The sequence below is a fragment of the Carassius auratus genome, chromosome 2 (assembly GCF_003368295.1).
Source record: "Carassius auratus strain Wakin chromosome 2, ASM336829v1, whole genome shotgun sequence".
Classification (NCBI taxonomy): Eukaryota; Metazoa; Chordata; class Actinopteri; order Cypriniformes; family Cyprinidae; genus Carassius; species Carassius auratus.
The window spans coordinates 28175361-28200152 of record NC_039244.1 but is presented as its reverse complement, the minus strand read 5'-3'; the positions used below and the strand labels follow the sequence as shown (position 1 = coordinate 28200152).

Below are 24792 nucleotides of genomic sequence, written 5' to 3'. Positions count from 1 at the left end.
AGCTGAATGCTGTTTTTGCTCTTGTAGATCCATTGTGCTGCATGAACACAGGAATAATTGTGAATATGTTACAGTACCATACTGCAGTGTGATACAACCACAGAAGGCTACTTTTCAGGTGATTATTATAAACTTAAAGTACATTTTAAAAAGAGTAGCCTGCTTATTACGGAAATAATAGACTTTAGAAGAATACCCTGACAGCACACGTACATCACAGAGATGACTGTTAGACGTCTGCCTTTACCTCCACAAGACGTCTATAAGACGTTTCCCATCAGATGTTTAGAAGATGTCTTTCAGATGTTATTTAGAATTTATCTGTTATTTTCATTTCAAATCCAAACGTTACTGAAAATGCTTCTTCAGCTTCGTGATTTCCTTTTTTACACAGTACAGTAACACAATATATTCAATCTAAACGCAATAAATATAAGCAACGTATTATTTAATGCATACACTTCTACAAACCCGATTCCAAAAAAGTTGGGACACTGTAAAAATTGTGAGTAAAAAAGGAATGGAATAATTTACAAATCTCATAAACTTATATTTTATTCACAATAGAATATCAACATATAAATGTTGAAAGTGAGACATTTTGAAATATCTTGCCATATATTGGCTCATTTTGGATTTCATGAGAGCTACACATTCCAACAAAGTTGGGACAGGTAACAATAAGAGGCCGGGAAAGTTAAATGAACATATAAGGAACAGCCGGAGGACCAATTTGAAACGTATTAGGTCAATTGGGAACATGATTGGGAATAAAAAGAGAGTGATAGTGTCTATCAGAAGTCAAGATGGGCAGAGGATCACCAATTCCCCCAATGCTGCGGCAAACAATAGTGGAGCAATATCAGAAAGGAGTTCCTTAGAGAAAAACTAAGAGTTTGAAGTTATCATCATCTCCAGTGCATAATATCATCCAAAGATTCAGAGAATCTGGACTGCATCATATACAGGAATGATACTGTAATGGAGATCACAACATGGGCTCAAAAAAAACACTGTCGGTGAACACAATTCACCGTGCCATTCACTGTTACCAGCTAAAACTCTATAGGTCAAGAAAGAAGCCATATCTAAACATGATCCAGGAGCGCAGGTGTTTTCTCTGGGACAAGACTCATTTAAAATGGACTGTAGCAAAGTGGAAAACTGTTCTGTGGTCAGACGAATCAACATTTGAAGTTCTTTTTGTAAAACTGTGATGCCATGTCATCTGGACTAAAGAGGACAAGGACAACCCAAGTTGTTATCATCGCTCAGTTCAGAAGCTGCATCTCTGATGGTGTGGGGTTGCATGGGTGTGTGTGGCATGGGTAGCTTACACATCTGGAAATGCACCATCAATGCTGAAAGATATATCCAAGTTCTAGAACAACATATGATCCCATCCAGACGTCGTCTCTTTCAGGGAAGACCTTGCATTTTCCAACATGACAGTGCCAGACCACATACTGCATCAATTACAACATCATGGCTGTGTAGAAGAAGGATCCGGGTACTGAAATGACCAGCCTGCAGTCCAGATCTTTCACCCATAGAAAACATCTGGTGCATCATAAAGAGGAAGATGTGACAGAGAAGACCTAAGACAGTTGAGCAACTAGAAGCCTGTCTTAGACAAGAATGGGACAACATTCCTATTCCTAAACTTGAGACACTTGTCTCCTCAGTCCCCAGACGGTTGCAGACTGTTATAAAAAGAAGAGGGGATGACACACAGTGGTAAACATGGCCTTGTCCCAACTTTCTTGAGATGTGTTGATGCCATGAAATTTAAAATCAATGATTTGTTCCTTAAAATGATACATTTTCTCAGTTTAAACATTTGATATGTCATCTATGGTGTATTCTGAATAAAATATTGAAATTTGAAAGTTAGTGTCCTAATTTTTCTGGAATCGGGTTTGTAGACTTATGTAGCTAAATATAGCAAGTGGCAAAACATTTAAACATGGCCTAGTCTCCATTTATTACATTATCACAAACATTATCAATTCAATCTCACCACTGACAGAAACGGTCGGCTTCTTTTGCATCTGAATCTTTATCAGAAGCAGAGCTGTAGTCTGGAGAAGAGCCTATACTCTTCACTCATGCCACGGGTTTTAAGCCCCCCAGCTAAGGATGAACAGTTTTATAAACAGTGACACTTTAAAACTAGTCCTGCATGTTTAGTTCTGAAAAGAAATATTCCAGAAATATTTGCACACTGTGCCTTAACTTCTGCTACTTGACTTCACAGAGTATGGATGATTATGGTATTAATATTAGGCTCAAAAGAGGAGCAGAGATCTCTGTTAGAAACAAAAGAGCTCTGCTCCTGTGTGTGACTGAAGTGGGACACAGGAGCGTAGCCATCATTTCAGAAGTGAGGACAGAAATATATGACCTTTCTTTGGTCTAATCTGTCTTCTGTCAGATACTTGTTCTCTTGAGCTTTGGTGTGCTGCTCTTCTGAAGTTCAGGGGTGATTAGAGAGTGAATCTGCTGTGTGCAGATGGAGGAGGGATATGAACTGGACCTCACCTATGTGACGGAGCGCATCATCGCCGTGTCCTTCCCTCAAGACTGCTTCGAGGAGACGTACCTGCGCAACCTGAGAGACGTCACACGCATGCTCAAGTCCAAACACACAGACAACTATCTGGTGAGGATCACACAGGAGACACGCTCTCGGATGTTACACATCATGGGTTTAAAAAGCTGATGCTTTTACACTCATCATCATTTGATTTCCAGGTGATCAACCTATCAGAGAGAAAGCAGGAGCTCACAAAGACGAACCCTAAGGTGTTGTGGAGGATCTGCTTTATCAGTGCAGCTACAGAACAAGTCTGGAATATGCTGTCGGTGTTTGTTTGAACTGTGTTGATGTGTTGGTGTCCTCAGACTCTGGACTCGGGATGGCCGGACTTCCACGCTCCTCCTCTGGATAAGATCTGCACCATCTGTAAGGCCATAGAGAACTGGCTGAACGCTGACCCGCTGCACGTGGTGGTCATTCACTGCAGGGTGAGACGTGACCTGAGCATGTGTGTGTGTGTGTGTGTGTGTGTGTGTGTGTGTCAGTAATGCATGATCTCTCTCTGATTCACCAGGGCGGGAAGGGCAGGATCGGAGTGGTCATCTCCTCCTTTGTTCATTTCACAGACGTCTCTGCCAGGTATCTACATGCTCAGATCAGTCATTACCAGCCGTCCACACTCCGTCCCCAGAGGATTCGATCGTTTAGAGATGTGTGATTCATCTGTATCTGTGGGATCTTCTCTCTTCTCTAACATCATGCTGATTTTCAGTTCTCCTGTCAGAGGATCCTCAGGTGTAGAGAATCACACCTTAAAGAGCTCTTTTTACTTATCATTGTTATCTGGTGTAAAATAATATATTTAGTTTGATTCTGTAATATTTAATGATATTTATGACTTAAATTATGCTTTTTTAGTACTAGGGCCCATTTCTCTATACTTTGGTGAATTTTTCTAAAGTCTTCACACATTTCTCCTTAGCATCTCTCAGTTTGACACAGCAGTTCAGTTCACATTCAAAATGTGCTTAAACTACCAAAACACTTCAAATAAACCCTTCTTAAAGAGGGGGGGGGGGGAATGCTCGTTTTCACTCAATCTCCTGTTAATCTTGAGTACCTATAGAGTAGTACTGCATCCTTCATAACTCCAAAAAGTCTTTAGTTTTATTATATTCATAAGAGAAAGATAGTCTGTACCGATTTTTCAGGAAAAACACAACAGGCTGGAGGCGTGACGTGTGGGCGGAGCTAAAGAATCACGAGCACGAGTAGGCTTTTGCGTTGAGAGCGTTTGGAAGCAGTGACATTACCGTGAGGAAAAACAGTCAGATTCAGCATATATTTATGATCCAGAATCAGATCCAGAGGCTGAAACTGAACGAGAGCAGCATCAGCAACGACTCGCTCCGAGCAGTTTTAGTCACCGCCTGCGGTTCCAACACACGATCGTGACCCTTTTTCGTTGGGACTACATTATCCTTAAGAAATAAACGATGTGCAAACCCGGCGTCAAACTGGACCTTGTTTGTAAAACAAGCATCTTCGAAATGCAGGGAACAAACACAAACACTTGCACAACTCCGTTGATGCTCTGTAAAAATAAACTCCATCCACTGGTCCCTTAATGCTGTTTCTCTTTTGGTAATCTGTGCAGGGTTGTCTTGCCCTGGCAACCAAAAACACACTCCTTTTGTGACATTTGGCGACGCTCTGGCTCTGATCAGTGAAGTCTGTTGTGCTCTCAGTGCTCTGCTATACGGGAGCGCGCTCTTCCGGCAGAAGTGCCACAGGACTCATATAAGGAAATTCAGCTCCATCTAACGTCACACAGAGCCATACTCGAAAAAAACTTTCCGAAACTTGTGACAAACCGGAAGGAGTATTTTTGGAACAGAAATACTCCTTCAAACGTACAACTTAATTTTTGAAACTTTGTCCATGTTTAGCATGGGAATCCAACTCTTTAACAGTGTAAAAAACTCAGTATGCATGAAATAGCATTTCACCCCCCCTTTAACTTTAACTTTGGCAGCATTGGACAGTTTTCTCTGTAAATATCTTTACATCACTAGAATGACACTCAGTAGTCTTCAGATTCACAGGAATCACAGCAGTAAATGTTTCACACTCACGACAGCACAATATTATTCGTTAATTTCTCCTTTTTTATAGAAGGTAATGAAGGTAACTTGTGTCTGTGTTCAGCTGCATATAATTGTTTTGAGAGTGTTTTAGTATTTCAACCCCAGCAGAAGTGTGTTCAAGTTTGTGTGATATTTCGTGATCTGCTGATGTGAGCGATGTGTTCGTATCTTCCTGACAGTGCGGATCAGGCTTTAGATCGCTTCGCCATGAGGAAGTTTTATGATGACAAGGTTTCTGCGTTGATGACGCCGTCTCAGAAAAGGTGAATCACTTCAAACCACATCTCACACACATCCTGCAGCTCTACACACTCTTCAGATGATGATCTGACCACAGTCTGTCTTCACTGGGTCTTCTTACATTATCACTATATCTGTGTGTTTACACTTATACTGGCTTAAACTGAGTAAATATACCTAATTTGCTGCAGATCCTGATATTTATATGATTAAATTCTTGTAATGTAAATAAATGAGATCTTTATAACAGTGCAGTAGATACTGACATAAAGTTATATAAATATCAGTCGTGGCTCCAGTAATCTCCAGTAATGTGTGTCAGTGAGATGAGAAGTGAATGATCCGCACATATAACACAGTGATGGAGAGCTGGAGAAATCAAGGCTCCTCAGAAGATGTGAGATGTTCTGGAGGCTTGTGAAGATCATTCCTCCGCTGAGGAACATTAAAAGTAAAGCTCCTCAAAAGATCCTGAGGATCAGATGTGAGACTCTAAAACATGATTGATGGAGAATCAAGTAAAGCTGAGCTGCTTCAGTCCAGGAAGAGTTCATCTGGAGATATTACTGACCTTATTCTGACCTTTAACATTGCAGCTCCAGAATCCAGAAGCTCCAGCTGAAGCAATTACACTAAAAGAGCTTTGACTGCATAAAACACTCTAAACTATCAATCAGAGACAAAAGACATGCAGTAGGACAGTTTCAGGACAAAGTACTTCATAAAAAAGCACACATGATTATTCCATGTCAGATGAAGCTCTGCTGTTTGTTCAGGTACGTGTGGATCCTCAACAGTCTCCTGAGCGGCTCCATCAAGATGAACACATCTCCTCTCTTCCTCCACTTCATCATCATTCATGGCATCCCTCACTTTGACCCTGCAGGAGGTCAGTGATTCTGGACTCTATGTTGAAACATGTGCATCATGTGTTGAGTTACAGATCATTCACAACAGAAGGAAGTGCTGGAAAGACCAATTGAACCTGAGAATTAATCTAATGTGACTGCTGCTAGATCTTTCTTCATTAAAACCCTTAAATCAGCTCAACACTTGAAATCCAGTGCTTCAACAGCCTGGACTGGAGCTGTTTTAAAACTAACCCGCTCTTGTTTGCAGTGTGTCAGCCGTATGTGAAGGTGTATCAGGGCATGCAGGTGGTCTACGTCTCAGGAGTCTAGTGAGTTCACTTTATTTAGTTCGTTTTTCATTTATGCCTATATATACCTTTTTATTAGTTTTAGTTATTTTAGTGCTTAAATACAAATGAATGTTTTGCAGTCACGTCGGAGCTGCTCACAGAGACAGGATCTGTATCGCTCTCGAACCAGCACAGCTACTGAAGGGAGATATTATGGTACCAACAAACTGTCAATGAACTCCAAACCAACATTTAGAATAGTGTTTGTCAGTAACACATGAGCAACTGCATCTACAGAAAAAATGAATGCACTTTTTCAACATGCTAGCATACTGAACAATAACCCATTAGAATATAGATTATAAATCCAGAGTATGAACAAACAGACAGATGGATCAAACAGATATGAGTGCTTTGTGTTTATAGATGCTTGATAAAACAGGAGGCTCGTTATTTTATAAACAAGTACAAATATTTAATGAAAAATGAAAGACATTAGCTGGATTTCTATTGATTTGGTGATCAGAGCAGCACATCTGCATCCCGTTCATACATGCTTTTATCTCAGTGAAGAAAACTCTGCTTTTATCACCATTGCGTATCAGTATTTTGTCTTCTGTCTGCAGGTGAAATGCTTCCATAAAAGCAGCCTATCTGAGCGAGACGATATATTCAGAGTTCAGTTTCACACGGGTGCTGTTCAGGCCTACAGCCTCGTGTTTCAGAAAGACGACATGGAGCACGCTAACAAAGGTCAGCCAAGGGTCATCTGACCACTACAGACACGACGAGTTTACTTGGAATTAAAATGTAGAAAGTGAATGAATTTTCTTTGTACATTTCCTCCAAACAGCATCTGATGTGTTGATATGCTGATGTTTCTATTTCAGATGCCAGATTTCCAGATTATGGGAAAGTGGAGCTAGTGTTCTCTGATGGTCCAGAAAGAATTTCAGGTGGGTGTTTCTGAACTGTTGTCAGGTCATGCTGAAGTTTCTCCACGTCAAGTCCTTAGCTGTTATCCATCCTTCTGTTGTTCACTCAGGTTCAGAGCGCTGGCAGAACGGTCCAGATGTAACAGTCGATTACATGAGCACAGATTCACTCTCGAAATGGAACTCCTACCAGAACATCTGCAGCGCAGAAGGTAGGAAGATATATGAATGCTTATTAATGAAAGGAAGGACATGTGCTAGAGATTATATGATGCTGAAGCAGCTCTGTTACACAGACACGCTCAAATCACCTCAAAGATACGCTAAAGTTTGATGTTTGTTTATCAGTTACATATTCTGATGTTGTATTGTATATTGCACTGTTATCAAAATACTAAAGACAAACAAAAGAAAAAATATATATTAATTGTTTTATGGTGTAGTGTGTACACCAGAGTTGTACTTGGGTTATTGTATTGTATGTATCCTATTTTGTATACACACAACTGTAAGTTCTGGCTCAGTATCTAAGACGGCTGATATAACCATCTGACAGGAGTTTACAGTGATTTCTCTGCAGGTTACAGTATTACACCAGTATGTGGTGACAAATGACTGTGAGTGAGTCACTGAATAATTTACTCAACTGATTCATTCAAAAGTAGGGTTGTTTAAATATATATCAAACATACTTGTCCTTTGATCTCTAATATAAAAGCAATATCATATGAGCAATAGTGCATTATAGTAACTTGAGTTTAGCTTACCTGTTGAGAAGAAACTTAAACATTTGGTTGTTAGGGTTGAACATTTTGGCGTTGAAACCCAACAAATAAAATACTTAAACTCAAGTGGATACGTGGATAAAAAAAATTAAATTTGGTTTCTGACTGCATCACAGCACAAAGACAGCGTTCATTAAGATATTAAATTATATTTGCTTAAATTCTTATTCTGGCAAAATACCAGGTGCTGGTGTAACTAGCTTTCAGTGCTGCGTTTGACACTGTCGATCATAACATACTACTAGAGAGACTGGAAAACTGGGTCGGGCTTTCTGGGATGGTACTCTAATGGTTCAGGTCATACTTAGAAGGGAGAGGCTATTATGTGAGTCTAGGAGAGCATAAGTCTAAGTGGACGTCCATGACATGGGGAGTCCCACAAGGGTCAATTCTTGCACCGCTCTTGTTTAGCCTGTATATGCTCCCACTAAGTCAAATAATGAGAAAGAACCAAATTGCCTATCACAGCTATGCTGATGATACCCAGATTTACCTAGCCTTATCTCCAAATGACTACAGCCCCATTGACCCCCCCTCTGCCAATGCATTGATGAAATTAATAGTTGGATGTGCCAGAACTTTCTTCAGTTAAACAAGGAAAAAACTAAAGTCATTGCATTTGGAAACAAAGAGTAAGTTCTCAAGGTGAATGCATACCTTGACTCTAGGGGTCAAACAACTAAAAATCAAGAATCTTGGTGTGATTCTGGAGACAGACCTTAGTTTCAGTAGTCATGTCAAAGCAGTAACTAAATCAGCATACTATCATTTAAAAATCATTGCAAGAATTAGATGTTTTGTTTCCAGTCAAGACTTGGAGAAACTTGTTCATTCCTTCATCACCAGCAGGGTGGACTATTGTAATGGGCTCCTCACCGGCCTTCCCAAAAAGACCATTAGACAGCTGCAGCTCATCCAGAACACTGCTGCCAGGATTCTGACTAGAACCAGAAAATCTGAGCATATCTCACACAGGGGTGTACATTTCGTCTAACATTTTGGGGGACAATAAACTTGAAATTTCTCAAGAGCAATTTTTCAAGGGGACATAAATAATCATGCTAAAATTACTTGTAAGGATAGGATATGTATAAACAGAGGAAAGCTGTACTACTATTAGTGCAGCAGTAAGACCATGCCAAATTAGACCACGTCAAGCTGTTGTGGTCACGCCGTGACAGCACTCGTGTCCGTTGTTGACATTACTATCCATCACAGTTTTGCCAAGTCTGTGGTTTTCACGTGGAATTTGGCTTCTTTTTCACTCTTGCCGCAGACTGTTTTTCATGTCTACGCTGTGGGTTGAAGTAGCCCCAATAATGTATATTTTAGTTCCAGAAACTCAGCTAACCCCACTCGAAACGCAGTTAGTTTGGGCTAGTTTTGAGTAGCAATTGGGCAGCGTTTATTGTGAAACACTTGGCAACCCTTTCAGTCAAGCAGGTATCATTATTATTACTAACATAGGGGACTCATTGAAAATACATTGCCATCATGTATTAAAGATAAAATAATCACTTTATTCGATGTTTAAGTGAATAAAATTGCCGACAGCCTTACTGGAGTTCCATAACTATTCTCTCTGCATCTCTCTCACAGGACTTGCGTGTGTGTAGGTGACGTAAAATAGCAAAGCAGGCATTTGGACCAAAGCACTGTCAGGAAATGGGGGGGGGGGGTCAAAACTCAGTCTGTTACAGTGGCTTTGGCCCAAACTCAGTCTGTTACAGTGACTTTGGCCCAAACTCAGCCTGTTCAAGTTCAAGTTCAAGTCTGCTTTATTGTCAATTTCCACATGTACAGTACATACATACAGAGAATCGAAATTGCGTTACTCTCAGACCCCGGTGCATACAGATAACATTAACATTAAAGCCTAAAAAAATAACTAGATCAAATATAAAATGTAGATACAATTATACAATAAAGGAATTATAAAAAAAAAGACATATAATAAAAATAAAAGTTAAAAATAAAGTTAAATAAAGCAGCGCAAGGTAAATGACAGATATAGTGCAAATCAATGAAGTGAACAACAGTGCAGTTAAAAGATTTTTTAGTGCAAAAAAAATCACTTATTAAAAATATCTTAAGTCTGATTAAAGTGACAAGTGACAAGTGAGCAAGAGCAGTTATTTAACGGACTGATGAGGTAGTTCCATGCCGAATGAGGTAGTGAGCGGTGAGTGAACAGACCAATGCTGCACAAGTGACTCGTGCATGTCATCATATAATTAGTGTGTGTGTGGGGGGGGGGGGGGGGGGTTCATAGTTCAGTGGTGCCTGGGGAAGAAGAGGGGAGGGGGGGCAGGTTCGGGAGGGATTTCAGCTTCCTGACAGCCTGGTGGATGAAGCTGTCCTTCAGTCTGCTGGTCCTGGCCTGGAGGCTCCGCAGTCTCCTCCCTGATGGCAGCAGGCTTAAGAAGCTGTGTGATGGGTGGGTGGGATCACCTGTGATGCAGAGGGCTTTGCGGGTGAGACGTGTTCCATAAATGTCCTGGAGGGAGGGTAGAGAGACTCCAATGATCTTCTCAGCTGCTCTCACTATGCGTTGTAGAGTCTTTCGGCAGGACGCGTTGCAGGCGCCATACCACACAGTGATGCAGCTCGACAGGATGCTCTCGATGGTGCCTCTGTAGAATGTGTACATGATGGGGGGTGGGGCTCTGGCTCTCCTCAGTTTGCGGAGGAAGTAGAGACGCTGTTGTGATTTCTTGGCCAGTGCTGCTGTGTTTTCAGTCCAGGAGAGGTCCTCTGTGATGTGCACACCCAGGAACTTGGTGCTGCTCACTCTCTCCACAGTCGCACCGTTGATGGTCAGAGGAACGTGCTCAGTGTGTGCTCTCCTGAAGTCTACAACAATCTCCTTTGTCTTCTCCACGTTCAGAGAGAGATTGTTATCACTATACCATCCGGCCAGGCGGCTCACCTCGCTCCTGCAATTTGTCTCATCTTTGTTGCTAATGAGACCCACCACAGTTGTGTCATCTGCAAACTTAATGAAGAGTTTGGAGCTGTGTGACGGTGTGCAGTCGTGGGTCAGCAGAGTGAAGAGGAGGGGGCTCAGCACACATCCTTGGGGGGCCCCAGTGTTCAGTGTGATGGTGCTGGATGCGTTGCTGCCGACCCGTACTGCCTGAGTTCTTCCAGTCAGAAAGTCCACCAGCCAGTTGCACAGCGAAGTGTTGAGCCCCAGCTGACTCAGCTTGTAGATGAGCTGCTGAGGGATGATTGTGTTGAATGCTGAACTGAAGTCTATGAACAGCATTCTGACATAAGAGTCCTTTTTTTCCAGATGGGTGAGTGCTGAGTGGACGGCAGTGGAGATGGCATCATCGGTCGACCGGTTTGACCGATATGCAAACTGGAAGGGGTCCAGGGAGGGGGGGAGGGCAGACTTGATGTGGTGCATGACTAGCCGTTCAAAGCACTTCATGAGGATGGGGGTAAGTGCAACAGGACGGTAGTCATTGAAGCAGGATGGAGATGGCTTCTTCGGGACTGGGATGATAGTGGTAGTTTTAAAGCATGTGGGAACAACAGCCTGACTCAGTGAGATGTTAAAAATGTCTGTGAAGACATCAGTGAGTTCTGCTGCACAGTCTTTCAGTACACGCCCAGGGATGTTGTCAGGACCCGGAGCTTTGCGGGCATTGATCCTGCTGAAGGATCTCCTCACGCTGTCTGGGGTCAGAGTCATCACCTGGTCGCCGGGAGGAGGTGGAGTCTTCTGTGCAGTGGTGCTGTTTTGTGCCTCAAAGCGAGCGAAGAAGGTGTTCAGCTCGTTCAGCAGAGAGATGTTGTTGTAACAGGTCCGTGGTGGGGGCTTGTAGTCCGTAATGGTCTGTATCCCCTGCCACAGGCTCCTAGTGTCTCTGCTGTTGCTGAATTGATGAGCTATCCCCCTGGAGTGCTGTCTCTTAGCCTCTCTGATGCTGCGGGACAGGTTGGCCCTAGCTGTTCTCAGGCCCACCTCATCTCCAGCTCTGAAGGCAGCATTCCGTGTCTTCAGGAGTCTGTAGACCTCCCCCGTCATCCATGGCTTCTGGTTGGCCCGGACAGTGATAGTTTTTGTGATCGTTACATCATCAATACACTTATTGATGTAGGCAGTAACAGTCTCTGAGTACTCCTGGAGGTCAGTGGTGTTATTGCATGTGGCAGCCTGTTTAAACATGTCCCAGTCAGTTGTGTTGAATCAGTCCTGAAGAATCTCTGATGATCCTTCTGGCCACACTTTAATCTTTTTTTAAACTGGTTTGGCGACTTTAATGAGCGGTCTGTATGCAGGCATTAGCATAACAGTGATGTGATCTGAGGCTCCGAGGTGGGGGAGGGGGAGGGCTTTGTAAGCTCCTCTCTGTGTGGTGTAAACAAAGTCCAAAATGTTATTACCTCGTGTTGGAAAGTTGATGTGCTGGTGTATTTTTGGAAACACACTCTTAAGGTCAGCATGGTTGAAATCCCCAGCTATGATGAGAAAAGCATCCGGGTGTGCTGTCTGCTGCTCACTGATGTGTTGGTACAGTTCATTAAGTGCGTCATTCCTGTTGCTGGTGATGTTGAATGGGGGAATGTACACTGAAATGAGCAGTATAGCAGTATATTCCCTCGGCGGATAGAATGGCCGTCACTTAATAATCATAAACTCCACCAGGGTTGAGCAGTGTTTGCTGATCACAACAGTATCGCGGCACCACGCGTCATTGATGTAAACACAAAGCCCGCCGCCGCAGGTTTTTCCTCCCGCGACGAGAGCTCTGTCCGCTGGATAGCGCCATCTGGAACGCTGTTGCTGAGCCATGTTTCCGTGAACACAAAAACACAACAGTCTCTTACAGTCCTCTGAGTTGAGCGTAGTAAACGAATATAGTCCAGTTTATTGTCCAACGAGCGTACGTTAGCCAGTACGATGGTGGGGACAGATGGCTTGTGTGGGTTAGCCGTTAGCCTAGCCCGGATACCTCCGCGCTTCCTCCTCTTCTGCTTCCTCTCACGCCGCTTGTGGTGCCTCCGCTGCGGGCGAGATGCAGTAGTGGGGGTCGATGATGGTGAAGGCCTCCGTAGCAGATCGAGATCCCGCAGCTGTTCCGCTTGCGCGGAGTTTAACTGTAAAAATGCGGTTCTGCCGACATCGAGCAGAAACTCGCGACTGTATTTGCGCTTACAGACAGGTAGACGCGACGACAACGTGCAAAAACACTGCGACTCACAAGACAAAAAAACACGAAAACACCGTTCTGTCGGGACAGAGAGAAGCCGCTGCGTGTGGACGCGCCGCCATCTTGGATCAACAGTGGCTTTGCCCCAGACTCAGTCTGTTACAGTGGCTTTGCCCCAAACTCAGTCTGATACAGTGGCTTTGTCCCAAACTCAGTCTGTTACAGTGGCTTTGCCCCAGACTCAGTCTGTTACAGTGGCCTTGGCCCAAACTCAGTCTGTTACAGTGGCTTTGGCCCAAACTCAGTCTGTTACAGTGGCTTTGTCCCAGACTCAGTCTGTTACAGTGGCTTTGTCCCAGACTCAGTCTGTTACAGTGGCTTTGCCCCAGACTCAGTCTGTTACAGTGGCTTTGGCCCAAACTCAGTCTGTTACAGTGGCCTTGGCCCAAACTCAGTCTGTTACAGTGGCCTTGGCCCAAACTCAGTCTGTTACAGTGGCCTTGGCCCAAACTCAGTCTGTTACAGTGGCTTTGTCCCAGACTCAGTCTGTTACAGTGGCCTTGTCCCAGACTCAGTCTGTTACAGTGGCCTTGTCCCAGACTCAGTCTGTTACAGTGGCCTTGCCCCAGACTCAGTCTGTTACAGTGGCTTTGCCCCAGACTCAGTCTGTTACAGTGGCCTTGCCCCAGACTCAGTCTGTTACAGTGGCTTTGCCCCAGACTCAGTCTGTTACAGTGGCTTTGGCCCAAACTCAGTCTGTTACAGTGGCCTTGGCCCAAACTCAGTCTGTTACAGTGGCCTTGGCCCAAACTCAGTCTGTTACAGTGGCCTTGGCCCAAACTCAGTCTGTTACAGTGGCTTTGTCCCAGACTCAGTCTGTTACAGTGGCTTTGCCCCAGACTCAGTCTGTTACAGTGGCTTTGCCCCAGACTCAGTCTGTTACAGTGACCTTGGCCCAAACTCAGTCTGTTACAGTGGCCTTGGCCCACACTCAGTCTGTTACAGTGGCTTTGCCCCAGACTCAGTCTGTTACAGTGGCTTTGCCCCAAACTCAGTCTGTTACAGTGACCTTGGCCCAAACTCAGTCTGTTACAGTGGCTTTGCCCCAGACTCAGTCTGTTACAGTGGCTTTGCCCCAGACTCAGTCTGTTACAGTGGCTTTGCCCCAGACTCAGTCTGTTACAGTGGCTTTGCCCCAAACTCAGTCTGTTACAGTGACCTTGGCCCAAACTCAGTCTGTTACAGTGGCTTTGCCCCAGACTCAGTCTGTTACAGTGGCTTTGCCCCAGACTCAGTCTGTTACAGTGGCTTTGCCCCAGACTCAGTCTGTTACAGTGGCTTTGCCCCAAACTCAGTCTGTTACAGTGACCTTGGCCCAAACTCAGTCTGTTACAGTGGCTTTGCCCCAGACTCAGTCTTTTACAGTGGCTTTGTCCCAGACTCAGCCTGTTACAGTGACCTTGGCCCAAACTCAGTCTGTTACAGTGGCTTTGCCCCAGACTCAGTCTTTTACAGTGGCTTTGCCCCAGACTCAGTCTGTTACAGTGGCCTTGGCCCAAACTCAGCCTGTTACAGTGGCTTTGCCCCAGACTCAGTCTGTTACAGTGGACAATGTGCGATGTCCGAACTGATTGCACTGTATTTTACATTAAAAAAAAGGAAATTAATCATGGAGAAAAATAATAACATCAATAAAACAAGCCATTTTAAAATGGCTAACCCTAACCCTAACCCTAACCCTTTTAAAATGATTAATACATTTAAAAACAGTTAGAAAATGATTTTACATAAAAAAATATATATATATAAAAATAAATAAATAAAAAACAGTGGAAATATAGTGCAATGAGTTCGGATATCGCACAGTGTTCATTCAATAAATGCACAGCTAAACAGATGAGTTTTAAGTCTAAATTTAAATGTGACTAGTGTTTTAGCACATCTGATCTCTTCTGGAAGCTGATTCCAGCTGCGGGGAGCACAGTAACTAAAGGAGGACTCCCCTTGTTTTGTGTGAACCCTTGGTATTTCTAACTGACTCGATCCTAATGATCTGAGCGCTCTGTTAGGTTTATATTCAGTGAACATATCTGCAATATATTTCTGTCCTAGGTCATTGAGTGACTTATATACGAGTAAAAGTACTTTAAATTCAATCCTAAATGTAACTGGAAGCCAGTGTAAGGACCTGAGGACTGGTGTGATATGCTCAGATTTTCTGGTTCTAGTCAGAATCCTGGCAGCAGCGTTCTGGATGAGCTGCAGCTGTCTAATGGTCTTTTTGGGAAGGCCAGTGAGGAGCCCATTACAATAGTCCACCCTGCTGGTGATAAAGGCATGAACAAGTTTCTCCAAGTCTTGACTGGAAACAAAACATCGAATTCTTGCAATGTTTTTTTTTTAAATGATAGTATGCTGATTTAGTTACTGCTTTGACATGACTACTGAAACTAAGGTCTGTCTCCAGAATCACACCAAGATTCCTGACTTGATTTTTAGTTGTTTGGCCCCTAGAGTCAAGGTATGCATTCACCTTGAACACTTCATCTTTGTTTCCAACTGCAATAACTTCAGTTTCTTCCTAACTGAGAAAAGTACTGGCACATCCAACTATTAATTTCATCAATACACTGGCAGAGGGAGCATAGGTAAACTTCCTTCAGTTTTCTGATATATCCCATAGTGCATGTGCTGTCTCATCTTTTTATAAAAGGTTTGTTGTTTTGCATAGTTGGGCAACTTTCAGTCTGTCTTTTTCTGTACTGTGGCTTTGCTGTTTTACACACACACACACACACACACACACACACACACACACACACACACACACACACACACACACTAAAACCACCCTGTGAGTCCAGGCATCTTTTTCTGACTGCGGTGAGCCTCATGGCAGGACTTCATATGCACTGCAGAATTCACACCCTTCTCGATCTCACAAACACAGGAATAGTCTGGCCAAAATCACAGGTCCCCCACATCTGTTTTGCATAAAATGTATTCATGGAAACAAGTTCCAGCACCTTTAATGAAGAGGGCTTGATCAAGCACAAACAGACATCTCATTCTGAAGAGCATTCCTGCGGCAGACTTCAGGCCTTGTATTCACATGCAAACGCTGAAGTGACTCAAAGCTCACAGAAATTCAACATCTCTGAACCATCACCGTCTGTAGGCAGTCCACAGCTTACCATGATACCATGAAGGATTAGTTTGATTTTAGCGCTGGTTCCTCAGGCTAGCATCACTATTATTGCTCATAGCTGGTACAAGTGATTTGATCAAACCACTAGATCTAGAGTGAAACTCCTGCATGTTGTTTGTCCCACGTGTGTTGAGACCAGAACCAGAAGCACATCTACACACCAGAAGATCAGGTTCCTGTTTCACAAAAGAAAAGAAGAAAATACCCAGAAACTAGCTAGAACTTCTTAGCAACCACATTGCACTGCCCTGGCAACCAGTCACAACAACTGAACCTCATTTTGAAGCAACCATACAGATGACTTCATAATTTGTGCTGCTATTGGAGTACAGCCAGTTTGAGCACCGTATCAGATGAAGCACTTCTGTTTATTGATCGGGTGCCTGGAGGATCAGCAGTGTTCTTCGTGTGGGTTTGTCAGTGTGGTGTTAGTTTAGCTGATCTTGTTGACTCACACAGTTGTGATGCTGAGGCTTTGGCAGGAAGACGAATGGAATTGTAATTATAATGTTTTGTTCATGCTGGCTAATTCTGGCTGCTTTTGATGACAAATCATAAGACAAACACCATACGCCTCTTTCAAGGCACGTCTAAAAGCGCAGCATACTACGCCTGACTGAACATGCTGAGATGATTTGGTTTAGCAATATACTGGTTTTAATATGATTTCGTCTCGATCAGCTGTATCCTCATAAGGTTTTTTTTGTTTGTTTGTTTGTTTGTTTTTTGTTTGTTTGTTTTTTTGGTGATTCCGTCCTCAAACAACCTTTCAGTGAACATTTCTTCAAAATAACTTTTCTTCTTTTTTTTCTTAGTGTGAAGGAGCAGTTTAATCATCTGTAGAAACTTTTTTTCTTCGACTATGAAGTAACTTTTGTGGAATGGAAAGGTTCTATAGGTCCTTTGTGATCAAGACCACGAAGAGTAATGTAGATTTTTTTAAGAACAAGCAGAAACCGTGGTTAACACAAATGTTAAAATACACAGTGCATAGCTACACAACTTTATCAGTGTGAAGTTATAATCTTACAGCTGCCATGACCATGATGAGCAAACGAGAAGACCAGAGGAGAATCTAAACAGGTTCTACACCACTGATAAATAACTAGAAGTTTATCCAGTTAATCTCAGACAAGAGTCCCCATCTAAAGAATCGCTACAGCTTTAACAGAAGTGCTTTAATGTAATCAAAAGCCTCACATTCCTGCTTTTAAACCCTCAGTTGCTGGTCTTGCTTCAGCCGTCATGTTTAAGGTTTTCTGTTAATGAAGGTTAGATCTGAACCGGCCGTCCCTGCAGCTCATCTGTTTCTGTGTGTTTCTGCTGAGAGAGAGTGATAGTAGGATGTGAGCATCTGTTAATTGAAGGGTTGGATGATGTGTTGAGTTACTTGTATCTTCAGATTGAAGAGCTCTTCTAGCTGTGTTTTACAGACCCTTCATGTGAAGTCGAATTCATGAACCACTCACTGTTTTCAACTGATCCTTTTCAGTAATTCACTGTACTGTAAAGGATAACTTTCTTCAGTAAAATAACAATTAAGACAGTTATCACACTGTAAAAAATAATAATAATAAAATATTACAGTTATGGTAAAAAAAATGTTGTTGCCATAAATTCACTGTAAAAATAAAGTGAGTGTTTCTGTAATTACAGGACAGCAGGATAGCTGTGATATTCTACATCTTAAAGGCCATGTTGCAGGGTTACTTTTTCAAAGAATTTGTGCAATTTGCTTGTTGGTAATAAACATTTAAACTGTTATCCATTGTATTTTATGTTGCTCGTAGACTAGCTCCAGTGCTCATTGCTGCGATGCTAAATGATAGCAACTCACCAGAACACTTCACCAACTCTCCACTCATTCTCCTCTGACCATGAATTTAATTAGCTTTGATGGCCATCAGTTCTTAGCAATTCCTCATTTGTTCTCTCTCGTCTGGCAGGTTTGAAATTACACGGCTGCGGGTCATCACACATGTTGGCTCCTGCCACCTCTTCATCATCTCAGTCAGTCTCTAATAGTTCTGATACTAGACTGAGGCTACCTTTCCTCCACTTCTCCACAACATGACGTCATCAACGAATTGCGTAAAAAAAACTTTAATAACAAAAACTTATAAAAAACTGGTCTTTAAGACCATTTTTGAGACATTTTAAAAATGATATACATATCTTGAGTGATTTATGTACCCATTAATTGACAGTGGTGGTTAACCTGCAACATGGGCTTTAACACCATATACACTCACTGGCCACTTTATTAGGGAAACCTGGCTAGTACCAGGTTTGACCCCCTTTTGCCTTCAGAACTGCCTTAATTTTTCATGGATAAGATTCAACAAGGTGTTGGAAACATTGCTCAGAGATTTTGATCCATCTTAAAATGTTAACATCACTGCAGATTTGATTTTGATGTGAATCTCCCGTTCCAGCACATCCCAAAGCTGCTCTGTTGGATTGAGATCTGGTGACTGTGGAGGCCGTTTGAGTAAAGTGAACTCATTGTCATGTTCAAGAAGCCAGACTGAGATGATTTGAGCTTTGTGACATGTGAAAGGGATGGACATGGTCAGAAACAATACTCAGGTCGGCTGTGGCATTTAAATGATGATCAATTGGTTCTAAAGTGCCCAAAGTGTGCCAATAAAATATCCCCAAACCATTACACCACCAGCAGCCTTCAGCTAGACAATCGTAGCCTCTGTTTTCTGGACCATTCTCTGTAAACCCTAGATATGGTTGTGTGTGAATCCCAGTAGATCAGCCGTTTTTGAAATACTCAGACCAGCCCATCGAGCACCGACAACCGTTCCACGTTCAAAGTCACTTAAATCCCCTTTCTTCTCCAGTCTGATGCTTTGAACATCAGCCAGTCGTCTTCACCACATCTAGATGTTTAAATGCATTGAGTTGCTGCCATGTGATTGGCTGATTAGCCATTTTTGTTGCCAAGCAACTGAACAGGTGGCCGGTGAGTGTATATCATTAGTGATGTTCATTTAACTGTTTTAAAGTTATTACAGTTATTACAAGTTATTACCGTTATTACAGTGTATAGAGGAACTACGAGAGAAACTAATGTAATAACGTAAGATTTGTCCACTGAAAAACACTCCAACATTAAACTGAATGTAAGGGGGTGTGCTTCCCTCCTAGGTATTATAAACAACCTGCATTCTATGATGCACTTTATATATAATCTAATAATGAAGGCATAGCAATAGTGGTAGAGAAAGCAAACTATGAGCTCCTGGAGTCTCTATGTGAACTGTGCGTCTCAGTCTGACTGTATTTTGTATTTTGGCTGCTCCTCATCTTCCCTTTGGAGGAGGGCCGCAGTATCAGATGACTGGTCCTCAGCTCCGCCCCTCTCCTCTCATGCTCCGCCCTCTGTGTTTACATTCCAAACACCATATATGGAAGAAGAGCCCCACCCCTGGGTCTCAGTGAACTAACTCAGCTTCATCAGCTCAGGAGGAAAACCAGCAGAGATGAACATCATTACTGGAGCAGAAACACACACTGATCACTGTGTCTGTCCAGTCAGGAGATATGAGAGGTTGGATGGATAAAGTGTGATGTGGTGAATATCTGTAGACTGGATCAGTTTTCATCATCTTCCTGCTGTTTGCAGCTAGTAGACGCTCAACATCAACTTTTCCAGCAGTGCTGGTTCTGGAAATATTTTTTCTATACATTTTTAACATAGGGTTTTTAAAAATCTATATATATGAACTGAACCAAACGGCCACAAGTAGGACAGCATCATGTCTAATGTAGTTTTTCAAAGTTAATTCCACTGTGAAATAAACAGTTATTATAAGAATACATAACAATACAAAATAATAAATGAAATGATTCAATGTGTACTAAATCAGGTGTGTCTTTAAAGGTTTGTAAATTATATTTAAATCAGTCTCCCTATGGAGAAACTGAATGTTTTTACTTCTTAAACTGACTGTAGTGCTCTATAGGAGCTGAGCCTGGATGAACGAGGAGCGTGTGCTGCTCTGTCAATGTGTGTGACCGTGAGAAACTCTGTCTTTTAGACTGTGAACGTCACTGAAATCACTAGACATGGATAACTAGCATCACTAGTGCTGTAAGACAGATGTGCATCACTGGAGAAAGCTCAAAGGTCTTGTCATCGCTGAAGCTGAATAAACACAGACTATCTTATACGATGAAACTGTAAATACTACACTCTTAGCTGACAGTTATTGCAGGGTTATTATAGTTAGCTAAAATTAAGTACAAAAGTAACTAAAATGTAAAAATATAGGCTTATTTTAAAAAGCACAATAACTAATAAACTTTTACAGTTTAATATAACAGCTTGGTATGGTAACCTGAATGTGAAAGATAAAAACAAGCTTTCTAAAATTGTTAATACGGCAGGGAAGGTGACTGACAAGTCACAAAGGCAGCTTGGGGATGTATTTGATAAGGCGGTACTCAGGAAGGCCCGACAGATATTAACAGACACCCTACACCCACTGAACTAAACTCAGAGTGTGAATTGCTTCCCTCTGGCCGTAGATTCAGGGTCCCACGGGGGAGCCGGAACATCTATAAGAGATCTTTTATTCCCCATGCCATACAGGAACTTAATCTAAACTGAAATTGTTTTAAAATTGTGTTTATTGTAGATCGAAACCTATATTATTTTAATCAGCTGCGCTGCTTTCCAGTGGTAGTATTACTTAACTGTGTGTATTTTAATGTAAGTTTAAATGTGGTGTCATTGATGTATTTCTGTTCGGAGAAGTCGATGACAAATTTCCACTAAGGTGGACAATAAAGTCTAATGAATGAACTAATAAAATAAAGTAATACAATTACCATAAATTCAACTAAAATTAATGTGACAACAGAAAATATAAAAATTAGGGGCCCTGTAATACACCTGGTGTGTTTGCTAGTTTCAGTCCAGCACCACGTCGTTTAATTAGCAAATGCATTTGCGCTGTGTGGTGTAGCCTGGAAGATTACATGACCAAATGTAGTTACACTTTAACTCAGCACTGGATGTCATGCAGATGTACTGAATGTACTGTTGATCTGGTGGATTGGAGCTGCTTCATCGCAGTGTGTCACGTTGATCTCTCCTCTCTCCAGCGCCTCCTCTCACTCCTCCTGCTCTCCTGCTGGACAGATGCTCGGTGAAGAGGAGCGCCACACTCTCCAGAGCCCAGCAGAGCACCTCCTCCAGCCCTGACCACACGCTGTCGGCCAGCACCGACTCAGGCCTGTCCAGTGCCTCGCTGCGCACTGACTGCTGGCACAAAACCCTGCAGCCCAGCCAGCAGGAGCGCGTGGAGCTCAAGCGGCTGCTCAGCGGCTTCGGTCTGGACGAGACGAGCCGAGGCTGCGCTGCGACGGAGCCGCCTGTGAGCCCTGCTCCGGTCCATCTGAACGGACGCTTGAGGCCAAAAGAGCGCGAGACCGACATCCTGGATGACGAAGTGCTGGCCTCACGGCACGACCTGCACAGCGTGGACAGTCTGGGCACGCTCTCCTCGTCCTGTCACAAGAGCAGCCAGAACTCGCTGCTGTCGGACGGCTTCGGGAGCCCCAGCCGCGCAGACGATCCTCAGATTCACGCGGCTGCCGTGGACGAGTTCGAGCGCAGAGCTGGCTTCACTCAGAGGAGCGCCTCGCTGCCCGTCGGCTCTCCCAGACACGTGTTCCAGCACGCCGGATACTCCACGCAGACCTGGGTCCATCAGCAGCAGCTGGTCGCCGCTCAGCAGTACCTGTACCTGCCAGAGGAGGACGCTACAGAGGAGCGCTTCCACAGACACACGCACGAGCTGCTGCCTAAAGCCACCGGTGAGCAGCATGAACTACTCTGATCTGTCACTGCCACACTGATTGGGTTCTCTCAAATCATATTAAAGCCATAGTTTTAAAAATGTGCTGAAAATGTGCTTATCCTCAGTCCATCCCAGATCAAGATGAGTTTGTTTCTTCATCAGGTTTGTAGAAATGTAGCATTGCATCAGTGTCTCATCAATGGACGCTCTGCAGTGAATGGGTGCCGTCAGAATGAGAGTCTGATAAAAACATCCCAATAATCCACAGCACTCCAGTCCATCAGTGAACATCTGGAGAAGACAAAACCTGAAACACATCCAGCATTAAGATGATTTTAACTCAAACACATAGAGTCTATAATCCAGAATAACACTTCCTCCAGTGAAACAGTGTTCTGTTCTGAATCAGGAGAGAAATCTGCACAGATCCAGCAGCGTTTAAACAGATCTAAACTAATCTGTGAGAGACAACAGCAGATGCACTTTTTCACTGGAGGAAGTGTTATTATGATTATAGACTCTGTGTTTGAGTTAAAATCATCTTAATGCTGGATGTGTTTCAGGTTTTGTCTTCTCCAGATGTTCACTGATGGACTGGAGTGCTGTGGATTATTGGGATGTTTTTATCAGCTGGTTGGACTCTCATCTCATTTTTTTTTATTAATTTTATTTGATTGTTTATTTTTTTGGTGAACTATCCCTTTAATATATTAAAATTGTACAAAATGTTCCCAAACACAAAAACATTTGTAAGAAATAAAAAGATATATGAGATTCATTATAAAGACCATACTTAATATATTTTTTCTTTAATCAAAAGAAAAATCATGACTTAATGCAGGTTATATAACAATATTTTGCCTTTTTATACTTTAATTTCCCAATAAACAAAACATAAATTAGCAATAATATTAAAGAAACATTTTTATTTTAAGATAAAAATAAAACATTTTGTTAGTCAGTGTTTCATTACTAGAAATGAAAAATAATTTGAATGGGCTTAATGCACTGAATAAAACTTTTTAATACTAAATATAAAGCTAACAATAAAACTAAAAACTGTTATATGTTGGTGTCTGGTGTTTCAGTGCAGAACAGCTGTCCATCGAGTCCCATGATCTCTCAAAGCCAAAACACAGACAAGAAACACGACGAGGAGTTCAGCTCTCTGACGCTGGACATCGATAACTCCATCCATCAGCTCAACCAGCTCATCCTGGACCTGGACCCCACCTTCGTGCCCATTTCCACCAAACCCAGCTCGTCCAGCCGAGCCGGCGGAGCAGACAGCAGCGGAAGCCCACAGACAGACGGGACTCAACAGAGGGGTGAGATCAGCTTACACCAGCACTCCTCAAATAATGACAGAGCTTTCCTGCAGTAATAATACATCCTGACAGAACAGTGACACAAATGTAACACAATGCATTACTTTTAAAAATAACTTCCCCAACATGGAGCAGGAATCTATGATACAGTGTAGAATACAGGTCTGTCTCTGGTTCAGTGATGTGAGGAGCACAGTGTGCAGTGAGACTGATCTGTGTGTGTGTGTGTGTGTGTGTGTATGCGTGTGTGTGTGTGCGTGTTCTTGTCTCATCAGAGAACAGATTCATAACGAGCCCAAAGACAGACCTCTCTGGAGCACGAGGAGAACCGGCCTGGACACTGAACCTGATCACTACAGATGGAAACACACTGACCCCTGCTGTACCACACACACAGGTGACACACACACACACACTGTCACCAAACACTTCTTATTCACTGCACACACAGACACAATCAATAAAAACTTTATTCCAGCTTTTAGAGTGTTGCTAGTTCTCTCCAGTGACTGTGTGTGTGTGTGTGTGTGTGTGTGTGTGTGTGTGTGTGTGTGTGTGTGTGTGTGTGTGTGTGTGTGTGTGCAGCATGCAGCGGTGTTCAGAGCAGATGGTTTGCAGTACTCCTCTCACAGTTCACTGGACACAGGAAGTGATGTGATGCCCTTAACACCAGCCTTCCCCATCTCACCACACACTCCTTACGGTAACACACACACACACACACACACACACAAGGACACTAGTTGAGCCCATCCTTGTCGAGCAGTTCAGTAATTGTTTAGTATTTTGGTTAAGTTTAACACTTCAGCCATGAATCAAGAGTATCATCAGTATCCAGGTTTAAATGATGTAAAGATTCTTCATGAGTATCTGCACACAACCACACTTCACCTGCTGTGTCTATGTGTGTGTGTGTGTTGATCTCTGTCTCCAGTGAAGAGCATGATGGGTTATTCACCGTTCAGACAGACTCTGTCTCCTTCATTTGGATCTTGTAGAGCTGAACACGGTAAATCACTCCATTCACTCACTTCTGACATCTTTATGCTAACCTTTTTTATCAAACAATCTTGATATAGTTGTTACACTTGCAAGTGGCATCTATACTGTGTGTTTACTTGTTGTAACAACTGGAAGGAGGGGAGGAAGCAAGTGCGAGTTAAAGAAGGTATTTAAAGATTAGTCAGACAAAAAAATAACAAGGAGACAGGAGGCTGGGTGAGTGCTGTAGGTCTGGTAGCGATCCGGGGAGTGACAATGTTCAATGGTGATCCAGGGCGTAGTGGTGAGTAGACAGCAGGAGTGCATTACACAGGAACTGCAGTGAGAGAGCTGTGAAGGTGATGCGTGAAGTCTTTGGGAGGTGAGGAGTGGATGGGGTTCTGAGGACGAAGACAATCCAGCGACAAGAAGAATACATGAAACGGGAACGAGAGATCAGGACACAACATTGGGACTGCATACAACACTCTGATAAACACAAGAAGA

The 24792-nt window shown here is 42.9% G+C and overlaps 1 protein-coding gene across 3 annotated transcripts in view; it reads left to right on the top strand.

Moving 5' to 3' along the window:
• Positions 1-24792, top strand: part of tns3 (tensin 3) — a 41704-nt gene that overhangs the window by 3866 nt on the left and 13046 nt on the right. For 2 of the 3 annotated variants that reach the window (XR_003274941.1, XM_026197120.1), the window contains exons 2-17: positions 2513-2662; positions 2755-2805; positions 2905-3027; positions 3114-3178; positions 4866-4949; positions 5703-5815; positions 6046-6106; positions 6208-6283; positions 6694-6820; positions 6958-7023; positions 7113-7214; positions 21279-21992; positions 23065-23304; positions 23580-23701; positions 23890-24007; positions 24239-24313. Coding sequence is in view for 2 of the 3 variants with exons in the window: in XM_026197120.1 (XP_026052905.1) it covers positions 2513-2662; positions 2755-2805; positions 2905-3027; positions 3114-3178; positions 4866-4949; positions 5703-5815; positions 6046-6106; positions 6208-6283; positions 6694-6820; positions 6958-7023; positions 7113-7214; positions 21279-21992; positions 23065-23304; positions 23580-23701; positions 23890-24007; positions 24239-24313 (2287 nt within the window). In the remaining variant the exon portion in view is untranslated. Of the gene's footprint in view, positions 1-27; positions 119-2512; positions 2663-2754; positions 2806-2904; positions 3028-3113; positions 3179-4865; positions 4950-5702; positions 5816-6045; positions 6107-6207; positions 6284-6693; positions 6821-6957; positions 7024-7112; positions 7215-21278; positions 21993-23064; positions 23305-23579; positions 23702-23889; positions 24008-24238; positions 24314-24792 lie in introns of all 3 variants that reach the window. The other variant, XM_026197121.1, reaches the window with a different exon arrangement.